We start from the raw sequence: 19,055 nt of genomic DNA on the forward strand, positions 1-19,055 counted from the left end.
AGAAGATTGGATATACATATTTAAGGTGCTATCATATTGTAACCTTCACTTTGTTACCTTGTTCTGGAAAAGTCATCAACCTTTCTGTATCTCATTGTCCACTATACTACTGATGTGTTCCTTCTCCACAAGGCCACGAAGGATTAGATAATGTCTTGTAAGACGCACAGTGCTATAAAAATGCTATCACCATCCTTTCTGACAAGTGACATCTATTTAAAAGCATAGGAACCCCTTGCTGAAAGTCTCCCCAAGGTCCCTGTCTTCTGAGGATCAGGGAGCTCACCTGCTCAAGTCTGGTTATAGCTACTTGTTTCTCCAGGTCTTGATTCTTTCTCTCCTTCACAAGATCATAGTATACTTTTCCTGTGCAGAAAATCACTCGCTTGACCTCATGTGGTGCATGAGCTGCCAGCCCATTCTCAGGGATCACACGTTGGAAAGTGGTACCTAGATTAGAGCAAAAATTAGAAAAGTGCCCTCAGTGGAACTGACACTGTAATAAAGCAGCCCAAGAAACAGCAGCTTGCAATGGTCATGGGGTTCTGCTGCCTCCCTATTCCTATTTTCAGACTGGTAATTCTGCTAAAGTGACTTTCAGCAGTTTAGTTTCAAGAAGTTAAAAGACTGTCAATAATCCACTCTTCCACACTTAATAGAGAGAAACATATTAACAGTGGATTCTTCTTTAGCTTTGTGTTGTGCATTACACCTTTAATTTTAGATTCATTAGATAGCTCACCTTTGCTTCCAGGGTTTTTTTTTAGAGAATTACCTGGAATATTATTTCTTCTTTCCAAGATGACTTCAACCATGTAACATTAATACAGGTTTAGAAAATTTTATAACATTCTTACATAAAAGCATAGCACATATTCATAATGCAACTAAATCTGGCAACTGCAGAACTATTTACACAAGCACATACATTACTGCCATATATTTATGCAATTTAAAGCTCTGTTTGAGAGCTAAAATGGCATTAGCTAAAGGAAGAATTAACGTAGTACTGAGCCATATGTGTAAGTGATAAGATACAAATTCAGACACAAATCCTCACTGCTAGGTATCTTTTCCCCTGTGATATCATCTCCCAGGAGAACAATTTGCTTGGGATACGTGAAACTGGAAGAGGGACTTGATGGTCTAAAAGATCCTTTTCTTTGCTCTTTTAGATGATTGATTAGAACTACTCCCGTATTAACCAACTGCAAGGCAGCAGACAGCACATGACCTCCCAGTCTGAATCAGCACACCCACTTACCAGGAGAATAAGCTCCTGTTTGAATCATTTATCTTTGGGGGGGGGTGAAAAGCAGCAGCACAAACATGAAAAAGGAACTGATTTATGTCAGAATTAGCCTGTCTCCCTGAACAGAAGAATTTATCATTAAAAAAGACTGAATCTGCACTTCACTGGGTCAGCTGGAGTCAGTCTTCCTCTCCTTCTCAGCTTTCCATTAAAAACAGAGCAAAACGCATCAGCTAAGAGTCAGCAATACTTTACTACTTGCTGTCCTCTTCAGCAGGAAAATGAAAGTACGTCAGAATTCAATGTTAATTAGGAGCTTGGCCACTACTGAGGGTTAGCCTGAAGTAGAGAGGGATCCCAAGACAAAGAGACAAATCACAATCCCTACAGAATTTCTAATCTGACTCACTCTACAAAGCTTTTAATCAGTAATCAAAACCAGTAAATGCTTTTGCTTGAGAAGCAAACTGTAATCTCCTACAAAAAGGAGACAATGCAATATTTAAGCATGTTTATATACTGGAACTTGCTTTTAAAAAAAAGAGCACTTACTCTTTTCTGACAGCAGTCAGGACACCCACTAGAACTGGAGCCAGACCATCACACCTGGGCACACTGTCGCTCTGAACAATCGCTTTATCACTACATTTCACTGCATTTCCTCACACCACTCAAACACATTTTAACCAGTGCGTGGCAAGACAAATGACTCCAGTTTTCGGTGTTACCTCTGCAGTCGCCACACGTCTCTTGGTGCTGATGGCATGCCAGCAACAGCTAGGGCGGTAGCCTACAGCTCTGAACCAACTGAGCTCACTTTAGATCACTAGTGTGACATGGTGGCCCCAGAACTTGGTATTGCAAGAAGAAACAGCCCCCTCATTCTTCCAAATGGGCACAGTATGATTACACCCTGCCCCTCACATCTGGGGGCAGGGGGGGGGAGCAGGACAAAGAACAACTCAATATTTTTATGAAGTGAGAAAGAGCAGAGGGACCCATTATATTTTTAATATATTATTATTACGTATGTGTATAATTCATGTTTAATATTTTTATTTACTATAAATAACACACACATAATTTATATTTATTTATTATTAGACATATTTATTATTATTTCCCTTCCAACAGCCTACTGAGGGGAACATCCCTGCAGAGAGGGGAATGTACTTTCCACTGCCTTTAAGATTAATGGTTGGTTACATGATAAGCCTGTTACAATTAAGAATGCACACTTGAAAGCAGATTTTTCAGCAAAAGTCCATGCTAGATCTCACAACAGCTCCACAGAGATTACGGCAAAGGAAAAGGCAAAAAAAATTTCCAGAGCAGATTCTCTTCACATCTCAGATGTGACTGTATAGCTAATTATTTGTCCATAATGCTTTGAGATGACCTACCAGACACCATTTCATCAAAACTGGATTTAGCTTCTGGATGCCTCAGCAGTGACTTAGGTGTCAAAATAATCAGCTGTAAGACAGAAATTTTTCCAACACTCATGAGCTGTTTTATCTACAGTATTATTACATGCAACTTTTGTAACACTGTTCATGCAAAACACACAAGCCTTATATGCCACACATCAAATTAATGTGAATAGCAAACCCAGTAAATTCTTTTTTCCTGTTGTGAAAGCCTAGGAAGCTTCAAAAATTATTCAAAGATTTGGGTAGTCTACTCCCTTTAAAGGTTCTCAAAAATGATTGCTTATGCCTCTTTTTGAGAACAAATTCAAATCACAGGCTATGAACCAGTAGAACATCCAACAGATGTATCTCAGGTTTTTGAAGTTCCAGCAATTAGACATACAGATTACAGTTATGCAACCTGTTAGCTACGTAATGTCTTGACAAGCTCATCTGAAGGTCTACACAGCCAGGACGAAGTAAAGCTGAAAATCAAGTTTTAGAATCATAGTAAGTCAGAGCTGAGTTTCACCCCATCAAATCAGCGACTTCAACCTGTGTTCAGTTAAGGTTTTTCATCAATTCTTGTTCTACTCAGTCTTATGTCATATGCAAAGACCCCTCTTTGTGTGAGAGTTAATATACTTCGAATAACCAAGTCCATTACAGGAACTTTACCGGTTTTCTGAATGGCAGCAAGATCTGTCTTCTGAGGACGTGGAAGTAATTGGCTGGAGTTGAGCAATTCACCACAATCCAGTTGCATTCATACAGCTGGGAAACTTCAAACTGCTCACTGAACTCCTGAGAGAGACATTAAAGGCATTAAAAAAAAAGTCTAAAAAGAGCAGGAAAAAAAGGCTTGAAAGCTATCCTTCTGACTCTCGGCAACTTCCTTCCTCAAAAAACTTAATTAGCAGATCTCTGCTGAGATTATATTATTAGCTAGGGAAGCATCCCTACAAATCACTCTCCTCTTTTTCTACTTCTTCTTAAAAATGTATGCAAATAAATGCAAAAAGCTTCCATTAATTTCAGCAAGCTGGGAAGTTCAGGAAGGAAGGGTGGGGGGACTAGGACTTCACTAGGTGGAAGTACAAAACAGGACCCCTTTGAAAGATTCTTAAAACAGCAATTAATTTTTTTAGTAGATATTTAACTCTTTCTCTCCCATTTTTTGGTGGGTGTCCTTTCCCCTTATAATACTTTAACACATAAAATCACGTATTTTACAAACATGGGAGGGGTTATCTATATCTATGTACATATATATTAGGTAAGCACATATATAGGTGTAGAGGTACAATAATCTCATTATAGATTGGTATGGCATCTACTACAATTTCCTGGTCCACTGAATTGGACTCCTACCTTCTACGACAAAATTTATAACTTGCTTATTATGTACAATTGGCAGTGCTTAAATGTAGTCAGTCAAACTGGTCTTTAGTTAGCCAGCAGACTAACAAAAATCACTTTTAGATGAGGAGGAACATGGCTCTGGAACCATCACTGCCCCACAGGCAACAAACTCAGGGCCAAAACTGAAACGCCCATTTTATTTTGCCTTTTTTTTTGTTTTTGTTTTTTGGTTTTTTGTTTTTTTTTTTTAAATTGGTGGGCTTTTCAACTGATGTATAGCATCATTTCTTAGGAAATCTGCAGTGGGGAAGTGTATGCCCAGTATCCTGTAGAGGTATATACTTTATCAGTAAAAAGGAATGTCCAACGCATGAAGGTCTTAGCTGAATCAAATTTAGAAGTTGCTTATTTTCGTGCTCCCAGCAGTACAATGTAGCTCCACTGCAAAAAGCCAGGAGTAGTCTCACTTGGCCTCCTTTCAAAATTAGCTAGAGACACCTATTTGCAGTACACACAGCAATATAAACAAGCAGAATCACTGGCCCTGAGGAACAGCCATAAAAAGATCATGCTGCCAGAGATTAATTGTATATGACCTCAGCTTTGCAATGAAACAGCGCAGACAGCATACTACCATTACTTTTACCGGGATCAAGTTAATGTTACACCTAGTCCTTGAAGCTAAATCTTAACCTACTATACCTAGCTAAAACCCACTATACCTAGCTAAAAGGATGCTGCTTGCAAAAAAAAAACACCTCTGAGATGTGAAGAGCAAAAAAAAGGACGTGGCCTTTGACAAATCTACTTACTGGATAAGCATCAGAATCATCATTGCTCATCTGCAGAAACCTCTCAGGCCTGGCTGATGAATGCTCCGGACCCTGGTAAAGGTATCATTTAAAACAACATTAAAAAGCCAGATCAGCAGTTAGACAACACTCTAGGTCGCTCCCTGCATAAGTACCTCCTGTTACCCTGGCAGCTCTGACCAGCCTGCCCACCTGCCCCCCCAGGCAAAGGCATCAATGTCAACAGCAGTGAGACGAGAGGACACACCGAAGGACTGGAAATCTTTGTCATCCACAAACCATTTGCACAGGAGAAGATTAAGTTTCACACGGATTTTTTTTTTTTTTACCAGCTTTTTTACTTTTACCGGCTGCAAGTAATTTCTAGCCTTAGTATAGCTGCACGATGAAGACCAGTGAAAGGGCAGCAGGTCCACGTGGGCACAAGAATGACCTTGCTAATGCAGGGCAAAAAGGAGCAGAAAGAATGTCAGGAAGAGAAACACTGCGTTCCTCAGCATACTGCAGTGACTCACACTTCTTTGGGCTAAACCGCACCTGCATGCTGATCAGGAGCAAACGCAAAGTTAACTGCCGACTCTCTCTGCTATATTAGTGACAAAAGGAGACTCAGGATCTCCCTCCTACCATTGTACATGAGTCAGTACAGGACAAATTAGCCTAGGTGAATGCTTCAGCTAAAATGGATCAAAATACACGTACAAACTGTACCTACCAACTAGCCTATAATTAATTTCTGCCCCCTCAGAAGGTATTTCACATTCTGTCAAAGGACTGAGCACTCACATCTGCTATCTCACTACCAGTAGCCAAGGTGGTTTCTTTTACTGCACAAACACTGTTAGATCCATTTTACACTAGCAAAACATGCATGCTGGTCACAGACAGTATCAGGAATGAGGAGTGTAACAGAACCTGTTATCTTCCCTCTCATGTCCTTGTTTATAAAGGATAAAAGAAAGCTGTGAGGAGTATGAGAATGCAGTGTGGGTTTGCATTTATTGGTAATGCTGGCAGCCTTTGCTTGTTCAAATGACAGTTACCATTAGGTAAGACTTGCATTTTGGAGACAGTTGCAAAGAATTTTAACCTGAAAACATAAACTATTACACCTCCCGAATGTCTCCATGCATCCTAAGCTAATGATGTTCACAAAGAACTTTTTTCTTTATATGGCCGTCTCTCATCATAACTTCCTCTGTTGAAACCTTAACGATCTCAAAAATCACTCATTATTTTGACAGCTAGTAGTCCACCTTGATTCAACACATCATCCTCCCTGATTCTAATTGCAGGATTCCAGAGTCCAGAGGAAGGCCACAAAGATGATCAGGGGGCTGGAGCACCTCCCCTATGGAGACAGGCTGAGGGAGCTGGGGTGGTTCAGCCTGGAGAAGAGAAGGCTCCGGGGAGACCTTAGGGCAGCCTGCCAGTACCTAAAGGGGCCTGCAGGGAAGCTGGGGAGGGACTTTTTGCAAGGGCAGGTAGTGATAGGAGAAGGGGGAACGGCTTTAAACTGCAAGGGGGTAGGTTTAGATTAGATATTGGGAAGAAATTCTTCCCAGTGAGGGCGGTGAGGCGCTGGCCCAGGCTGCCCAGAGCAGCTGGGGGTGCCCCATCCCTGGCAGTGCTCAAGGCCAGGCTGGACGGGGCTTTGGGCAGCCTGGGCTGGTGGAAGGTGTCCCTGCCCGTGGCAGGGGGCTTGGAGCCAGGTGATCTTTAAGGTCCCTTCCAACCCAAACCGTTCTGTGATTCACTCTACTCCATGGACTAAGGGAATCCCAAGGAAAAAACACCCCACTGGCAACAAAGGAGTAACACAAACAGCCAAGAATTATGCCTTTCAAAAATTACTCTTTTGAAGTCCGTCTCCACTTTTGAGGTGCCAGATGATCTAGTCATAGATGGTAAGGGCTCGAGAACAAGAAGCAAAGACACGCACACAGTAAGAGTCCAACATCGCAGTACCTCTGCTGTATATAGCTATTTGCCGTGAATCAGATCCTACACCAAGTACCTACACATGCACACACACAGTGCTTCGCGAGCACACTGAGCTCAGTACGCTGGAAACAGAGATGTTACCAGCAAATAGTTGGAGAAGAGACATATGAGGCTTCCCTAACACACATGACACTGCCCCAGCAACCACCTCATCCGCAGCCTCAAGGTTCACATCTATCTTTGATTTCTCTGCTGACACCACCAGTCAGATTGCCAGCAAGTGCTGTGTGGGATGGGCTAGGGTTTATTTCTACTGTGACCACCTATCCAGTGAGAGCTATACTGAATCCATTAGCTACTTTCAGACGAGCCCCCAAGGAGCCATTAGGCAGCAGAGTCTTTCAATCTCAGCCAACTTGCCTGTGAATGCATGACCCAGAGATGAAAGGATCCATATCCCATTACGAATCCTTCCCCAAATCATTCTGTCCCCAGCACTGTACTTATAGAGAGAATAACACTCCTGTAATGGAAAGCTCCTCTGGGAAGATAACTGATTTCAACAGCCTGGTGGGATTCCTAAATATTCCAAAAACACCTGACACTAGTAGCAAAATAAGCATGTTTGAGAAGATCTGGACAAATCTTAGCTGCCAAGTTGCTAAGAGAAAAGGAAGATCAGTTTTATTTTAAGTAGCAGAGAACCAGCTCCCTTCAGCTGAGCGTTTCCCTGCGAGAACCACACCTCCCGCTGAGGGCACATTCAGGCTGTCCCTCAGAATTAATTTAAAAAAAATAATAATTTATCAAAACATTTGTGAACAGCATCACACCCTCTGTTCTTCACACACACCTGAGTATGGAAAGCCATTCATAAGCTATGAATACACCCTGGTATATCAGGACAGGATTATAATTGAAGGGAAATAAACTAAATTTTTTTGTGAGAATGGAAACGATGTCATTTGTAGTGAAAGGGTCTAGAGCACTTATACAGATGGAGAATGACACTGTGGCACATACTATGCTTTTCTTAATAGAAAACTCGAAACGTACACACATCAATTCATAAATGTTAATGCATTTGAAAAGGGGAAAATTAACCTAGCCTGACACGATGTTCATGTAACCTTTACAAATAATTTAAAAGATTTGAAGAACAATTCTACTGCTGATATGATCTTCATATTACATTACATACAGAGCGTGCCCATGCCCTTTCCCTCTAAGACACTGTCTACTTCCTCCTACTAACCACCAAAGAAAAGGGAGTCAACAGCTAGTGGACACATTTTCCTTTTCAGAAAGAGGGAAATTTCTTACTATATCAAAATTATCCAACATCAGTGATTTTTGAAGACCTTTTAAAGTTGCTTCATACCATTTCATTGCAAGAGAATTTAGAGCAGATTTTACACAGACTTACTTCATGCAAAATAAAGCCAAGCAAGCACTTCTAGGCTTTAATGATTTATTTCTTACTGCACACTAAGAATCTGGCTTTCGAGGGAAAGCACTGAAGCAGTCCAACATGCCAAGCAGGGCCTTCCTGCTCCTGGCTTCATATCACCACTGGATCCCCGAGACACTTTTGGCTTTTACAGCCGCAGAGAAAGGCACGGTGGCCAGCATTTCCCCCCAGCACGCCTGCCAGCAGCCCTCACCATTCCTTCCATGCCGTGTGGCAAGAGCAGGACGATCCCGTTGTGACGAACCCACTTGGCCTGGCCAGAGCTGATGAACTGGTCTATGATGCACTGTGCCGTGTTGTGGAAGTCGCCAAACTGGGCCTCCCAGCACACCAGAGCATTGGGACTTGCCATAGCGAAGCCAAGTTCAAAACCTGAGAACCAGACAAGTAGGAGAATTAGTAAAGAGATTTGCCGAGAATTCTGTTCATTTCTCACTAAAAAACAATAATAAATTAAAACAAAACCAAAATGAGAGCATGAACTGGATTTCTGTAGCCCTGTTATAAACCATGCAGTTTACAGTAGTACTGTCTCCATGAGAAGGATTAGCAAGTAACATTTTTCCAATCCTGACTCCAAACCTTCAAATTTTTCCTCAAACATTTAAATATCAGAGGAATTTTTAAATGAACAGTTACAACCCCTCCCTTGGCTCAGACTTTTGTGTGACATTTTCCTGAGAGCTCACTGAGGTAGGTGCCATCTTTTCCTGTGAAAAAAATCCACATTTTTGTGGAAAAAAATGTGGGATAAAAAAGCACATTATTAGTTCAAGAAGCTACTTGTTAATTTTATTATTTGCACAGCCCTGCACAATAGTCTTTTTTTTTTTTTTTTTTTTATGTTCTCATATGCAGGCACTGAACAAAATTATTGGTGACATCAATCTTTAGTCTACAGGCAGGTCCATAGTCTTTGGATCTTCAGAAAAGCTTGAACAAAATAGGTGCATGGGAGACATATCTGGGATTTGGGCAAATCCTTTCTTCGGCAGGGTCAAGGACCCTTAAGGTCTCTGTCTTGGTGGCAAAGAGGAGACCAGAAGTGCTCTTCACTCTTTGTGGGGAGGACATCATTACTTCAGCTAACGAAAACAGAAAGACATAACCTTCTCCCTCTCTGTGTCAAAGATTTCAGGTGGCTTACACTGGCCAGTAATTGCAGAAATTTCCCTAAACTTGTGCTGCTTGAACTGTAAATTCACCAGCTGCGCATGGAGCAGAAGGGCTGCCCGCTCCCCCTGCTCAGCCACATCAGGTTAACGCAGCAGGACCAACGGCTGACAGCAGCTCAGGTGTTCTGCACGGGGCTGGCCAGGCAGCTTCTGGTCAGCTCTTAAAACTTGTCAAGGCTCAAACATAACTGCAGGCTCTCACCAGGCTCCATACTTACCTCTTTAAAGGCAGAAACTAACCACTGCTCTCACTGGGAGACCTGCTGCAGTACGAGAAAGCCCCAGCTCTGCAGCAGGACCTGGGGCAGTGATCGGCAGAGCGAAAGGAAACCTAAACTGCAATGTAAGCCAGGTGATTGATTCTTAGGAGCTCCGGAAAGGCAAAAGACAGGAAACGACAAGGGTGTTTGTATGTGCGAGACAGCCTCAGCTGCCTAGCTTTTAAAAGAACACATGCAGAATTTTGTGTCAAGTCAGGACATGAAAACCTAGCTACGTGCAAAGTACCTGTCTCAGTTTAATGACCACGCTTAAATTTAAGGTATTTTTCTATACCATGTTTCATACTAAACACCTAAAAGTATCTAATAATATATATGTATATATATTAAAATATATATTTAATTCTTTGCTCATATTTTCCTTTGACACTGATACAGCTGAGCCTGCAGTGCTGAGTGAATACCTGTACTCATACTCTACACCTATGGTTTGGAATGATTAAACCCCAAAAAGTTAAATCTCTCAGTAAAAAACAGTGTTATGCAGCACTGCTCTGGATGTAGAGGCTCTGACTGAGGGAAAACTGGTTCCATACACATAAAGAATAAATATTCAATGGATAAGTATGTTTTGTGTTAAAGTTTTGAAGGTCTGCACAGAATATAAAGATTTGCTTTCAAATACAGAACTGCAACATGGATAGACTCTCACTGAAGGTTACCCCAGCAAAGCAACTAACTTTGCTGTTGTAAAATTTTATTTAAAAACCTGTGATAATGAGTTGTAACTCTTTTCTTGAGTAATTGCAAGACTAAAAAACCTCAGTGAGTTAACAAACTGACCTGGATTTCTTGTCTCTTTCCAGCTTCTTTATTTTAAGATCTGCCCATATAACCCAAGTTGCAAAGTCCCATCCTGCTACCATTGACCTGCACTGCACTCAGCTTCATATTTTCACTATGTGCCAGTCACCGTAATTTCCATTTTTGCCTGGTTTCCTTACTGTGGCAAGGTAGCTGCTCAAACTCTGTTCTACAACATAGGCTTCATAGCAAAAATGAGTGCAGCTTCTGGTAAAAAAATATCTGTACTGCTCAATTTGTCCCACTAGCCTGCAGCCTCCCCCTACCTCCGAACAGTCACAAGAGTTGTGTGCTTTTAATTAAGAAATGCACCCAAGACTGGCATTTGGGATGCAGAGAGAAGTCCTTTCGTATCTGAGAGGATGGTACACCGATCTAGATACTATGCATTAATTTGGGTTTGCAGACATTCTCTGGAGTACAGGACAAAAAAAAAAAAAATAAATCAATCTGTAAAACCTCATGTTTGTGGGTAGCATTTTCTTAGAGTGAAAGGTGTCTATGAGCCCAAATACAACCCTAAGTCAGGCACCTAATATGCCTCCTAAATACTGCATATCAGTAAAATCCAATACTGCTTTGTGACCAGCAGCATTTAGTAAACTACAGTAAACTGTTGTGAAGCCATGATAAAACCCAAAGTCACTTGAACTACAGTTTCTGACTCAGATCAAACTCACCATAAAACTCTTCCAATTAGACAAGTTTCAGGAACTTAAAAAACCCTCAGGCTTCCTGGAAAAGACAAACTTAGCACCTTGACATTCTCCACACAAAGAACGCTCCTGCTACGGGGTCACCAGCAAGTGACAGCTGACATCTCTCACATACTTATCATCTGTGATTTATACCCTGGTGACTAAGGGCTGCAGTCCCTCTAGGAGAGCCTCCCTTTAGGTGAATGAGAACTACTTAAAGAAAACTAGAATACCAAAAACCTGTGTAAGCGATAATAGAAAAATACCTAAAATACCTTTAAGATGGCCTGGCATTCCAGGCATCAAAAAAAAATTAATAATATAGTATGAGATAGAAGAGAACAATATGTGGCACGTACAGCATATGAGTTACTTTAATGTTATCGGTGCAAAGTAATTGACTTCGCTATGGAGGAAGATTTCAGGATCAAGTCAAACCTATCCAAACCTTCTTTGCCCTTTTTTGGTTTTGTTCAACTTTTACTTTATGTTCTTTAGCAGACAGATACTCAGAGCTCTAAGCTAAGATCGAGGTCTTCATGTGCTGGATACCACAAACACACACAAGTAGCTCCTTCCCTGAAAGTTTTACTGTCAAACTTGGGGGAGGGAGGGAGAAAAAGAGTTAAGGACAAGCATTTCCACCTTATAAAATTGAGAACTAATGAATATACAGTTACAGAAAGTTTAAACTAACTTCAAGGAAAACCTCAACACCTCAACAAAACCTAGTGAGACTAGCAACGTATCAGAGAAGTCCCTCTATAACGTGAACTACAAGAACACCCTTCCAACACTTGACATGAAGCTTTGACATAGGTCATCTATGCATGAAACTGAAATTGCTTTAGCTTAACTCAATGGCTACAGCTAAATGGGGACTACAGGATTTCTTTCTTCTGCTCCAGGAGCAGGCTTTTCTGTCAATGTCAGTATACAAACATTCCCGGAAGGTTAGTGGAGGGACAAGTGCAGGACAAATTAACAGCATGAATAAAAAAGCAACAAGAGCTTCAAGTGAAATTGTTTACTCACAGAGAAAACAGTTCTACACATTGATTTTTATAGCGTATCCTCATAGTCTACTCCCCGGTTATCCCAATCCAGCTTCTCGTTTACCATCTCTATGGCAAGAAATCTTGGAGTCACCTGGCTTCTGGATGGCTGACTGAACAGTCCACCCATAACCCCAGCAGATGCTCACGTTCTCACCTAAAGGCAACTAGTAAGTCAGAGGCCAAAAGGGGACCAGTAAGTCAGCCAGAGAGCCTTTCACCTGTGAGTCACCATGACAGCGCGTTACCAAAGAGGATGGGCTTTGCTGACCATTCCTTTGGCCCGACTGCCTGAATGGCCCGTCTTTCGGAATGTATTTTAAACCTCTGTCATCCTTATTTGTGTGAATCTATTGTTTTTAATGCAATGCAAACAGTGGAAAAATTTATACGACTCCTTCAATGCATGTTCCCAAAGGTATCTGAAAAATAGATTTCCCTAGACAGGCTTGAATCCCATTCTAATTTTACACAAGCATTAAGAGACCATTTCTACTGATTGGGTGACATGGTTGAGAAAATATGCAATATGTTCAAGACTTATTTGCACATATGCTGCTCTCTGTAAGGATGGGCTAATCTAGCTTTTACAGAAGAACAAACTGAAGTCTTGGCTGCTTGGAGTTAGCCATAATCACACAGTGCTTTTCAAAGAGTATGGAGCTCTGTGCATATTTAAAACTTGCTCAGAGCACACATGTAATTCTGTTTCGTATATCAAAATCACCCCTAAAACTCAGACAGAAAAAAAGTGTGTCCATATCTCATTTTGTATCTTGTTGCCCACTTGTCTAATAATCTTCACAAGGTGACAATGTCCCAGGTGAAGCCGCATTGAAAGGTGTGATCCTAACACTGGTGCCTTTTGCAGGCTTGCTGACAGCCATAAAAATATCTGGGAAAATATATCCAAATGTAATCTGTACATTCCGATTAATGTTTGAAATCAATTTTGCCAAGACCATTTCATGGAACATATGTCTATGTTATACCAGAACTCATTTTCCACCAGGCAAATGACAATGAGAGTTCTTAACATCAAAGCTATTCCACCAGCAATTATAGCAATTATCAGGGAGTCTGTCAAGAGTTACTACTCCTACTTGCATGCAGAGAAAACAGTTTAAAGAACAAGATCTGAACAAAATTTAAAGCTAAACTAAAAAAAGAATAAAATATTGGTGGAAAGACACCTAGACATATGAAAGGTGAACAACCCAGGAGAGGGTGAGGTGCTTCTCCTGAAAGGGACTTGTGGGCCATCAGATGAGTCAATGTCAGGGAAGGTGACCTGAGCTAGAAAGACTCCACAGTTCTAGAGACAGAACATGAACTGCAGGGGAGCAGCTTCCTAACGCAGCCCCTCATGAGTAAAGGGTTAAAAAAACTGCAGCAGAGACCTGGCAAACTTTCGTTTGTGTCTGCAGAGGCAAGAGCTGAACATTTCTTCAGAATGCTGTGCAAACATTGTGAGTTTAAAGTTTAACTCTTACACAGCTAGAAACAGAAAGAAACAGAGAACGAGGTTTAAGCTGTGAGGAAATCCAGTGCCAAGACAACTAGGCTGCAAGATGTGGCTTTCAAAGAACGACCGGTAAAGAACCCGCACACCCGAAGGGTGGCAGGGCACCAGCTCCCAAACACCCGACAGCTGCTCAGGGCTCAGAGCACACCAGGGCACAGGGGACCAGTGTCTGGTAAACGGCCAAACTGAGGGGAGAAAAGAAATAAAAATACACAGCACTTGACTAAGGTTGCCAAACTAATGTTTTAATTGCTGAAGTTCATTAAGGTCCCTAGATGACAGGCATAGCAGAAATGCTTGTTTCTATTAGTCCAGTTCCTGCTGTGCTCCCTTACTGTTCTTCTGTCACTCTGGCACAGAAAGAGGTGTTGTCAAGCAAAGTGGCAGCTTACACAGCATATTACGCTGTGTTTTTCCCCACAGCACTTTTCATGATTGTCGTAAGAACTGTAGTTTTTCAATTAATGTAAGTAAGGCTATAGCTTAATTCAATATGATTTCAAAGTGACTTCAGGCATGAATGTTAACTAATAGTTACAGAGGGCTTATGAGTGCAGGGATTTAATGTCAGAAAGAGGAAATTTACAAAGACTGTTTTGTGCTATGTTTAACAGAAAATCTAAGCACAGGGACTCTGAGGGACATGCACCCAAACACAAACCAGGAGAAAGTGAAGTTAATACCCATCTGGTGGCTGATTCTATTAAACAGAAAGACCGATGCCTTCTTAGAGCTCCACGCAGATGCCACTGAAAACCAGGTCCTTGGTTACCACGGTCTGTCCTATTTCCTAAGACAATTTCTGACAGGTAATTGTATTTGCTACTCCTAACTTTAAAAATATGCTGTTCTGAATGAGTAGTAATACTACATATTTCATCCTAAGAGTGTATTGCAAAAAACAAGTTTAAATTGGTACCTGTCCTCTTCCCTTCATCTTTTACTTTAACCATGACCTCCCCCCTTGAAAAAGCTGCACTCCCGGCCTCATCATTCGGGAATTTGCTGAATTACGCCCTTGTTCCAAGTCTATCTTGCCTGGATGCTCCCTGGAAGTTCCCAGTATAGGATGCTGCAGCCCAAGACCTCTCAAAGACAGTACTGAACCTGACCTGCGTGGAGGTCGTATCTCCTGGATAGAGAATCAACACTACACAAGTCATTCTGAGAGTGGTAAACAACAACAGGAGATCTTTTGAAGTATTTAAAAAATGCTGAAGAGGTTATGTGGAGTGCCTGTAAGTTACTTATGCTTTTCTCCTCTACCTCAATCAGCAAATAAACTCAAACTGTTTTGCTTAAATGACTTTACACAGCCATCACTTGTACTCCCAGACATTCAGTTTCAGTAAATGGGAAAATTTATAGCTAGATGAGTGGATGCACAACTAAACGGTAATAGTCTGGATATAGCTAAAAACAGTAGACATAGGATGTCAAACAAAACTATCAGAGGTTGTTAAATACTTTGATTTAATGCCCCAGTACACACACTCTACAGCTTCCTGTACACAAAACATGAGCAACTGTTTGAACCACAAGTTAACAAGACTGCCTTTGTTTTATTTCTACATGAAATCAATCTCATCAGAGTATCATTTTAATGGAGCAGTTACACTCCAGGCGTTCCTAACCAGCTCAACAATAACTTGGTGCAAAGCTCACAGCTCTGAACAGATGCCAGCTCTTGGCTTATGTACCTGCCAAGGAAATAATCTGTTTAATCATGCTGGGCTGTTCAATCCATTTTTATTTAGCTCTAATTTACAGAAACTAAAGGAATTCCCAAAATGCTTCTGAGGTGCTGCATGTTAACACAGTCATAAATTAAATTCTTAACACCCTTTTTTTTCTTCTTTGTATCCTCTCACAACCCTCCCAGCTCTTCCCCCCGACCTCCCAATACTTTAGGGCACTAATCCCAAACTGTTCCTTATAACAGGCTTATATAGCAGAAATAGCAGTTAGAGAAAATCAAGTGTTGGGGGGGTGGGGGGGGGGTGGAGGGTTGCCACTCCTGAAGGATCAACTCTTTGAACTGCAAGTGTTCACTTATTCTTCCACCTAGTACAGACATGCAGTGATGTTACCAGCTGAACAGGTAACAATTCTAACAGCTCCTCTTTGACTGAGATGCTTAACTAGAAGATGTTCACACACTGCTGCTTATCCCAACACTGTCTCTCTATGGATACAATACACAAGAGTAAACATGTTGGAGAAGGTTCATATGTAAAAGTTAGCAAGGGAGAGGAAACAATTATAGAATCACTTCCAACACAGAAACATGGCAGTTTCAGTAAAAAAAAATAATATAATAATCACTTAAAACAGGCTCAAGTTAAGAACCCCCAGACCAAACTCTATGAAACAACAGGAAATTGGGAAAAAAAACCTAACAATAACATTCTCTGAAATTAAATTCTTGCTTTTTATCTACAACAATTATTTCTCTTACGTTTATACACATCTCCTCTTTTACTCTCCTATTTACATGTTACTGTACCAGCTTATAGAGATACAAACTTGTTTGCATCAATTCTGCCACAGAGCTAACAAAAATAGCTAAAACCCCTCAGCTCTTCAGCCCATGCTCCAACTATAGTTTTATACCGCTTTAATTTCATTAGCGCTAGGTAATATGTAGCATATGTAAAAATGACTATGTGATCAAATATTTCTGTAACTTTGACAGCAGCTATCAATTACCACATTTATCTACTGCAATGTTTCATTTTTAACCTTCACACTAGCTCTGAAATGGATATGAAACAAGATTTCATTATTTATCCATAGATTCAATAACACTTCTGATAAATTATTAGATGCATTTGGTTTGTGCTCCACATTCCTCTTGCCACCCTCAACATGTCAGAGTGAGGTTATCCATTCTCTGCAACTGAAGGTAAAATGTCTGTCCGGTACCAAAAATATAATTCACTATGATTAATGTTATCACTAACAAGAATTTGTTTTCTTGAAATAGGACGCTCAGAATAGCAGTTCAGATAAGGCTAGCATGGATTTTTATATCTATATTACCAACTGCCCCTGATTTTCTTGACAGTTTCTCCCCTTTTGAGAAAGCATTAAGTGTATCTTCCAGCATTGCCAAGATCAACCACAACAGATGGATACTTTCAACCGAATCCCAAAATTGTAAAATGTGGGGATGCTTGTTTAAGAGATGCCAGAACCTGAGAGGGAGAGCTTTGATACCTGAATCTTATACAACTGTTTTACAGCTTTTTTCCATTTCCTTTCTTGCTGAGCTCTGCTTCTTGTGTAGCTGTATTATTCTCTGAAATTCATCTTCTGTCATTACTACATAATTTCCTGTTGAACACTAATGAGACCAATGCTAGCATATTCTGTGACTTTTCCACCAAAAGCTACTTAAGTCTCCCAGTTTGTAGTTTTGAAGTACAAGCAGGTTCTGAGCAGCCTAAACAAACCAGTGTACCATTTGAAGAGTGCAGAAAGCTTTGCATCGCAAAAGCACACTGAAACCTGCAAATCCATATGCCTGATACCACAAGCAACACATTCAAAAACTAAAGAAAACAAAAAGAAACAATGCAAACATACACGCCGTTGAAGTTTTCCCCTCTAATTTTTAATTTATTCTAAAATGTTAAAACTAAAATATACATTAAAACTGAAACCCATCATAGCACACTGTAGGAAAAAAACAAGGGTTTGGCTTAAAGTTTATATCTGACAATGATTTTTCAAAAACCATTCAAAGTAAGAATAAGGGACAAATCTGACAATGAACAGGGTAAATTAATTGAATCTCTTGAGAAAACTACTTTTTTCAGAGGGTGTGGGGGGATCGGTTTAGGCATTTTGATTGGATTTTAGGCCCCTGTTCTGCAATTCCTGGATCCCCTCTTAATACAAAAATGTTATGAATGTGATAAAGTCAAAATACAAAAAAGGCAGAGCGTTTATTATTAAAGGCCACTAGCAGAAGGAGATGTTTTTTGTTTGGTTTGAGGCTTGGCAAACTCAAGTAACAAAGTAAAACTTGGTAGCCAGAAAGCTTAACCACGTTAAAGCAAAATCTGAAAAAAAAACCAACAAAACTATCAGCAGTCATCATTTCCAACATCTCGCTTGAGACCTATTAAAACACAAGCAGAGCTGTCAGACAGCTACTCCGAGCCATACCTAGGACACCGTATTCGGAAAGGGAGCTGTTGCAGACGGTATAGGGGGCCTGCTGCTCCCAGAGGTGGTTCATGGGAACACACGTTCTCTTGTCGACTTCTTGATCGTGAAGCACATGATGACGATGGCTGCGAAGGGTTGTAGAAAGAAATTCGTTAGCTAAGATTAACTTTGGGCTTTAACAGAGCTATTTTCAAAGACAAACCACCAAAGCCACATTCTCTAGAGGGCATGCAAGCAGCACAGTTGTCTTTGCTTTACAAAATACCCTGCTTCAGCTGAAACCTAGAGATACAATCACATGTCTAAATACAATTGCTGCACTATAAGGACTTTCACTGAATACCCAGGCTTGTCCTCAAGCACTCACAGAAACTGAAGATACCTCATCGCTAGTAGAACTGGGTGGGGGGAGGAGGTTGTTGCAATGAAATAGACTGATTACAGTAAAAAAAAAACAAAAAAAAACACAGAAGAACAAAACTGCTATTAAAAATATTTCATGCTGCCTCCCTAGCAAATTCTGTTATTCTCTTCCTTAAAACAACTGTTGTTTGCCTTTTATGCAAAAACTTAATCTAATTCTAATCTCAGCATCAAGACTTGAAGCAGTGGTATCATCTTTGCTGCTGTTTCCACTCACATGCACCATTTACAGCTCTCTAGAACACCATTAATCAGCACCAGAATGGGGCACCGAGGAACACCACCAAAACAGAGATGACTGGAGTAATTACTGTCATCCATTAACTCTCTGAGCAGACCGAGTGAATCACACCAACAAGTCCAGCTTTACAACTGCTAACAGAAGGACAGTTATTACACTGCTCACAACTACTGTGTGTTGTACAGCTGCCAACACTGAACTAATGACGGAATCTTTTTGTGCTTCCCTTCGCTATAATGAACGCTAGCAAAAGAGCTCTGAAATTTATTTAGAAGTCAACAATGTAAGGCCAGGAAAAGACTGAATCTTTGGAGAACACCACAGGGAGGGAAGCTGGTAGGAACGGGAGAGTACACACACCAGACAGCTGTTAGGCAGAAATAATTTTTGCCACTGTCATTTTATTTCTGTCATTCAGCCAAAG

At 40.8% G+C, this 19,055-nt stretch overlaps 1 protein-coding gene across 8 annotated transcripts in view; it reads right to left on the minus strand.

Annotated features, from left to right (window-relative positions):
* The window catches only part of OGDHL (oxoglutarate dehydrogenase L), an 83,411-nt gene that overhangs the window by 18,622 nt on the left and 45,734 nt on the right, over positions 1-19,055 (minus strand). For all 8 annotated transcript variants that reach the window (XM_080402787.1, XM_080402789.1, XM_080402785.1 and 5 more), the window contains 6 exons: positions 17,965-18,092; positions 8,447-8,625; positions 4,839-4,910; positions 3,343-3,468; positions 2,656-2,728; positions 287-450 (listed from right to left, as the gene is read on the minus strand). In XM_080402787.1, the coding sequence (XP_080258913.1) occupies positions 287-450; positions 2,656-2,728; positions 3,343-3,468; positions 4,839-4,910; positions 8,447-8,625; positions 17,965-18,092 (742 nt within the window). The remainder of the gene's footprint in view (positions 1-286; positions 451-2,655; positions 2,729-3,342; positions 3,469-4,838; positions 4,911-8,446; positions 8,626-17,964; positions 18,093-19,055) is intronic.

The sequence above is a fragment of the Falco punctatus genome (assembly GCF_963210335.1).
Source record: "Falco punctatus genome assembly, chromosome: 9".
In the NCBI taxonomy this organism is placed as follows: domain Eukaryota; kingdom Metazoa; phylum Chordata; class Aves; order Falconiformes; family Falconidae; genus Falco; species Falco punctatus.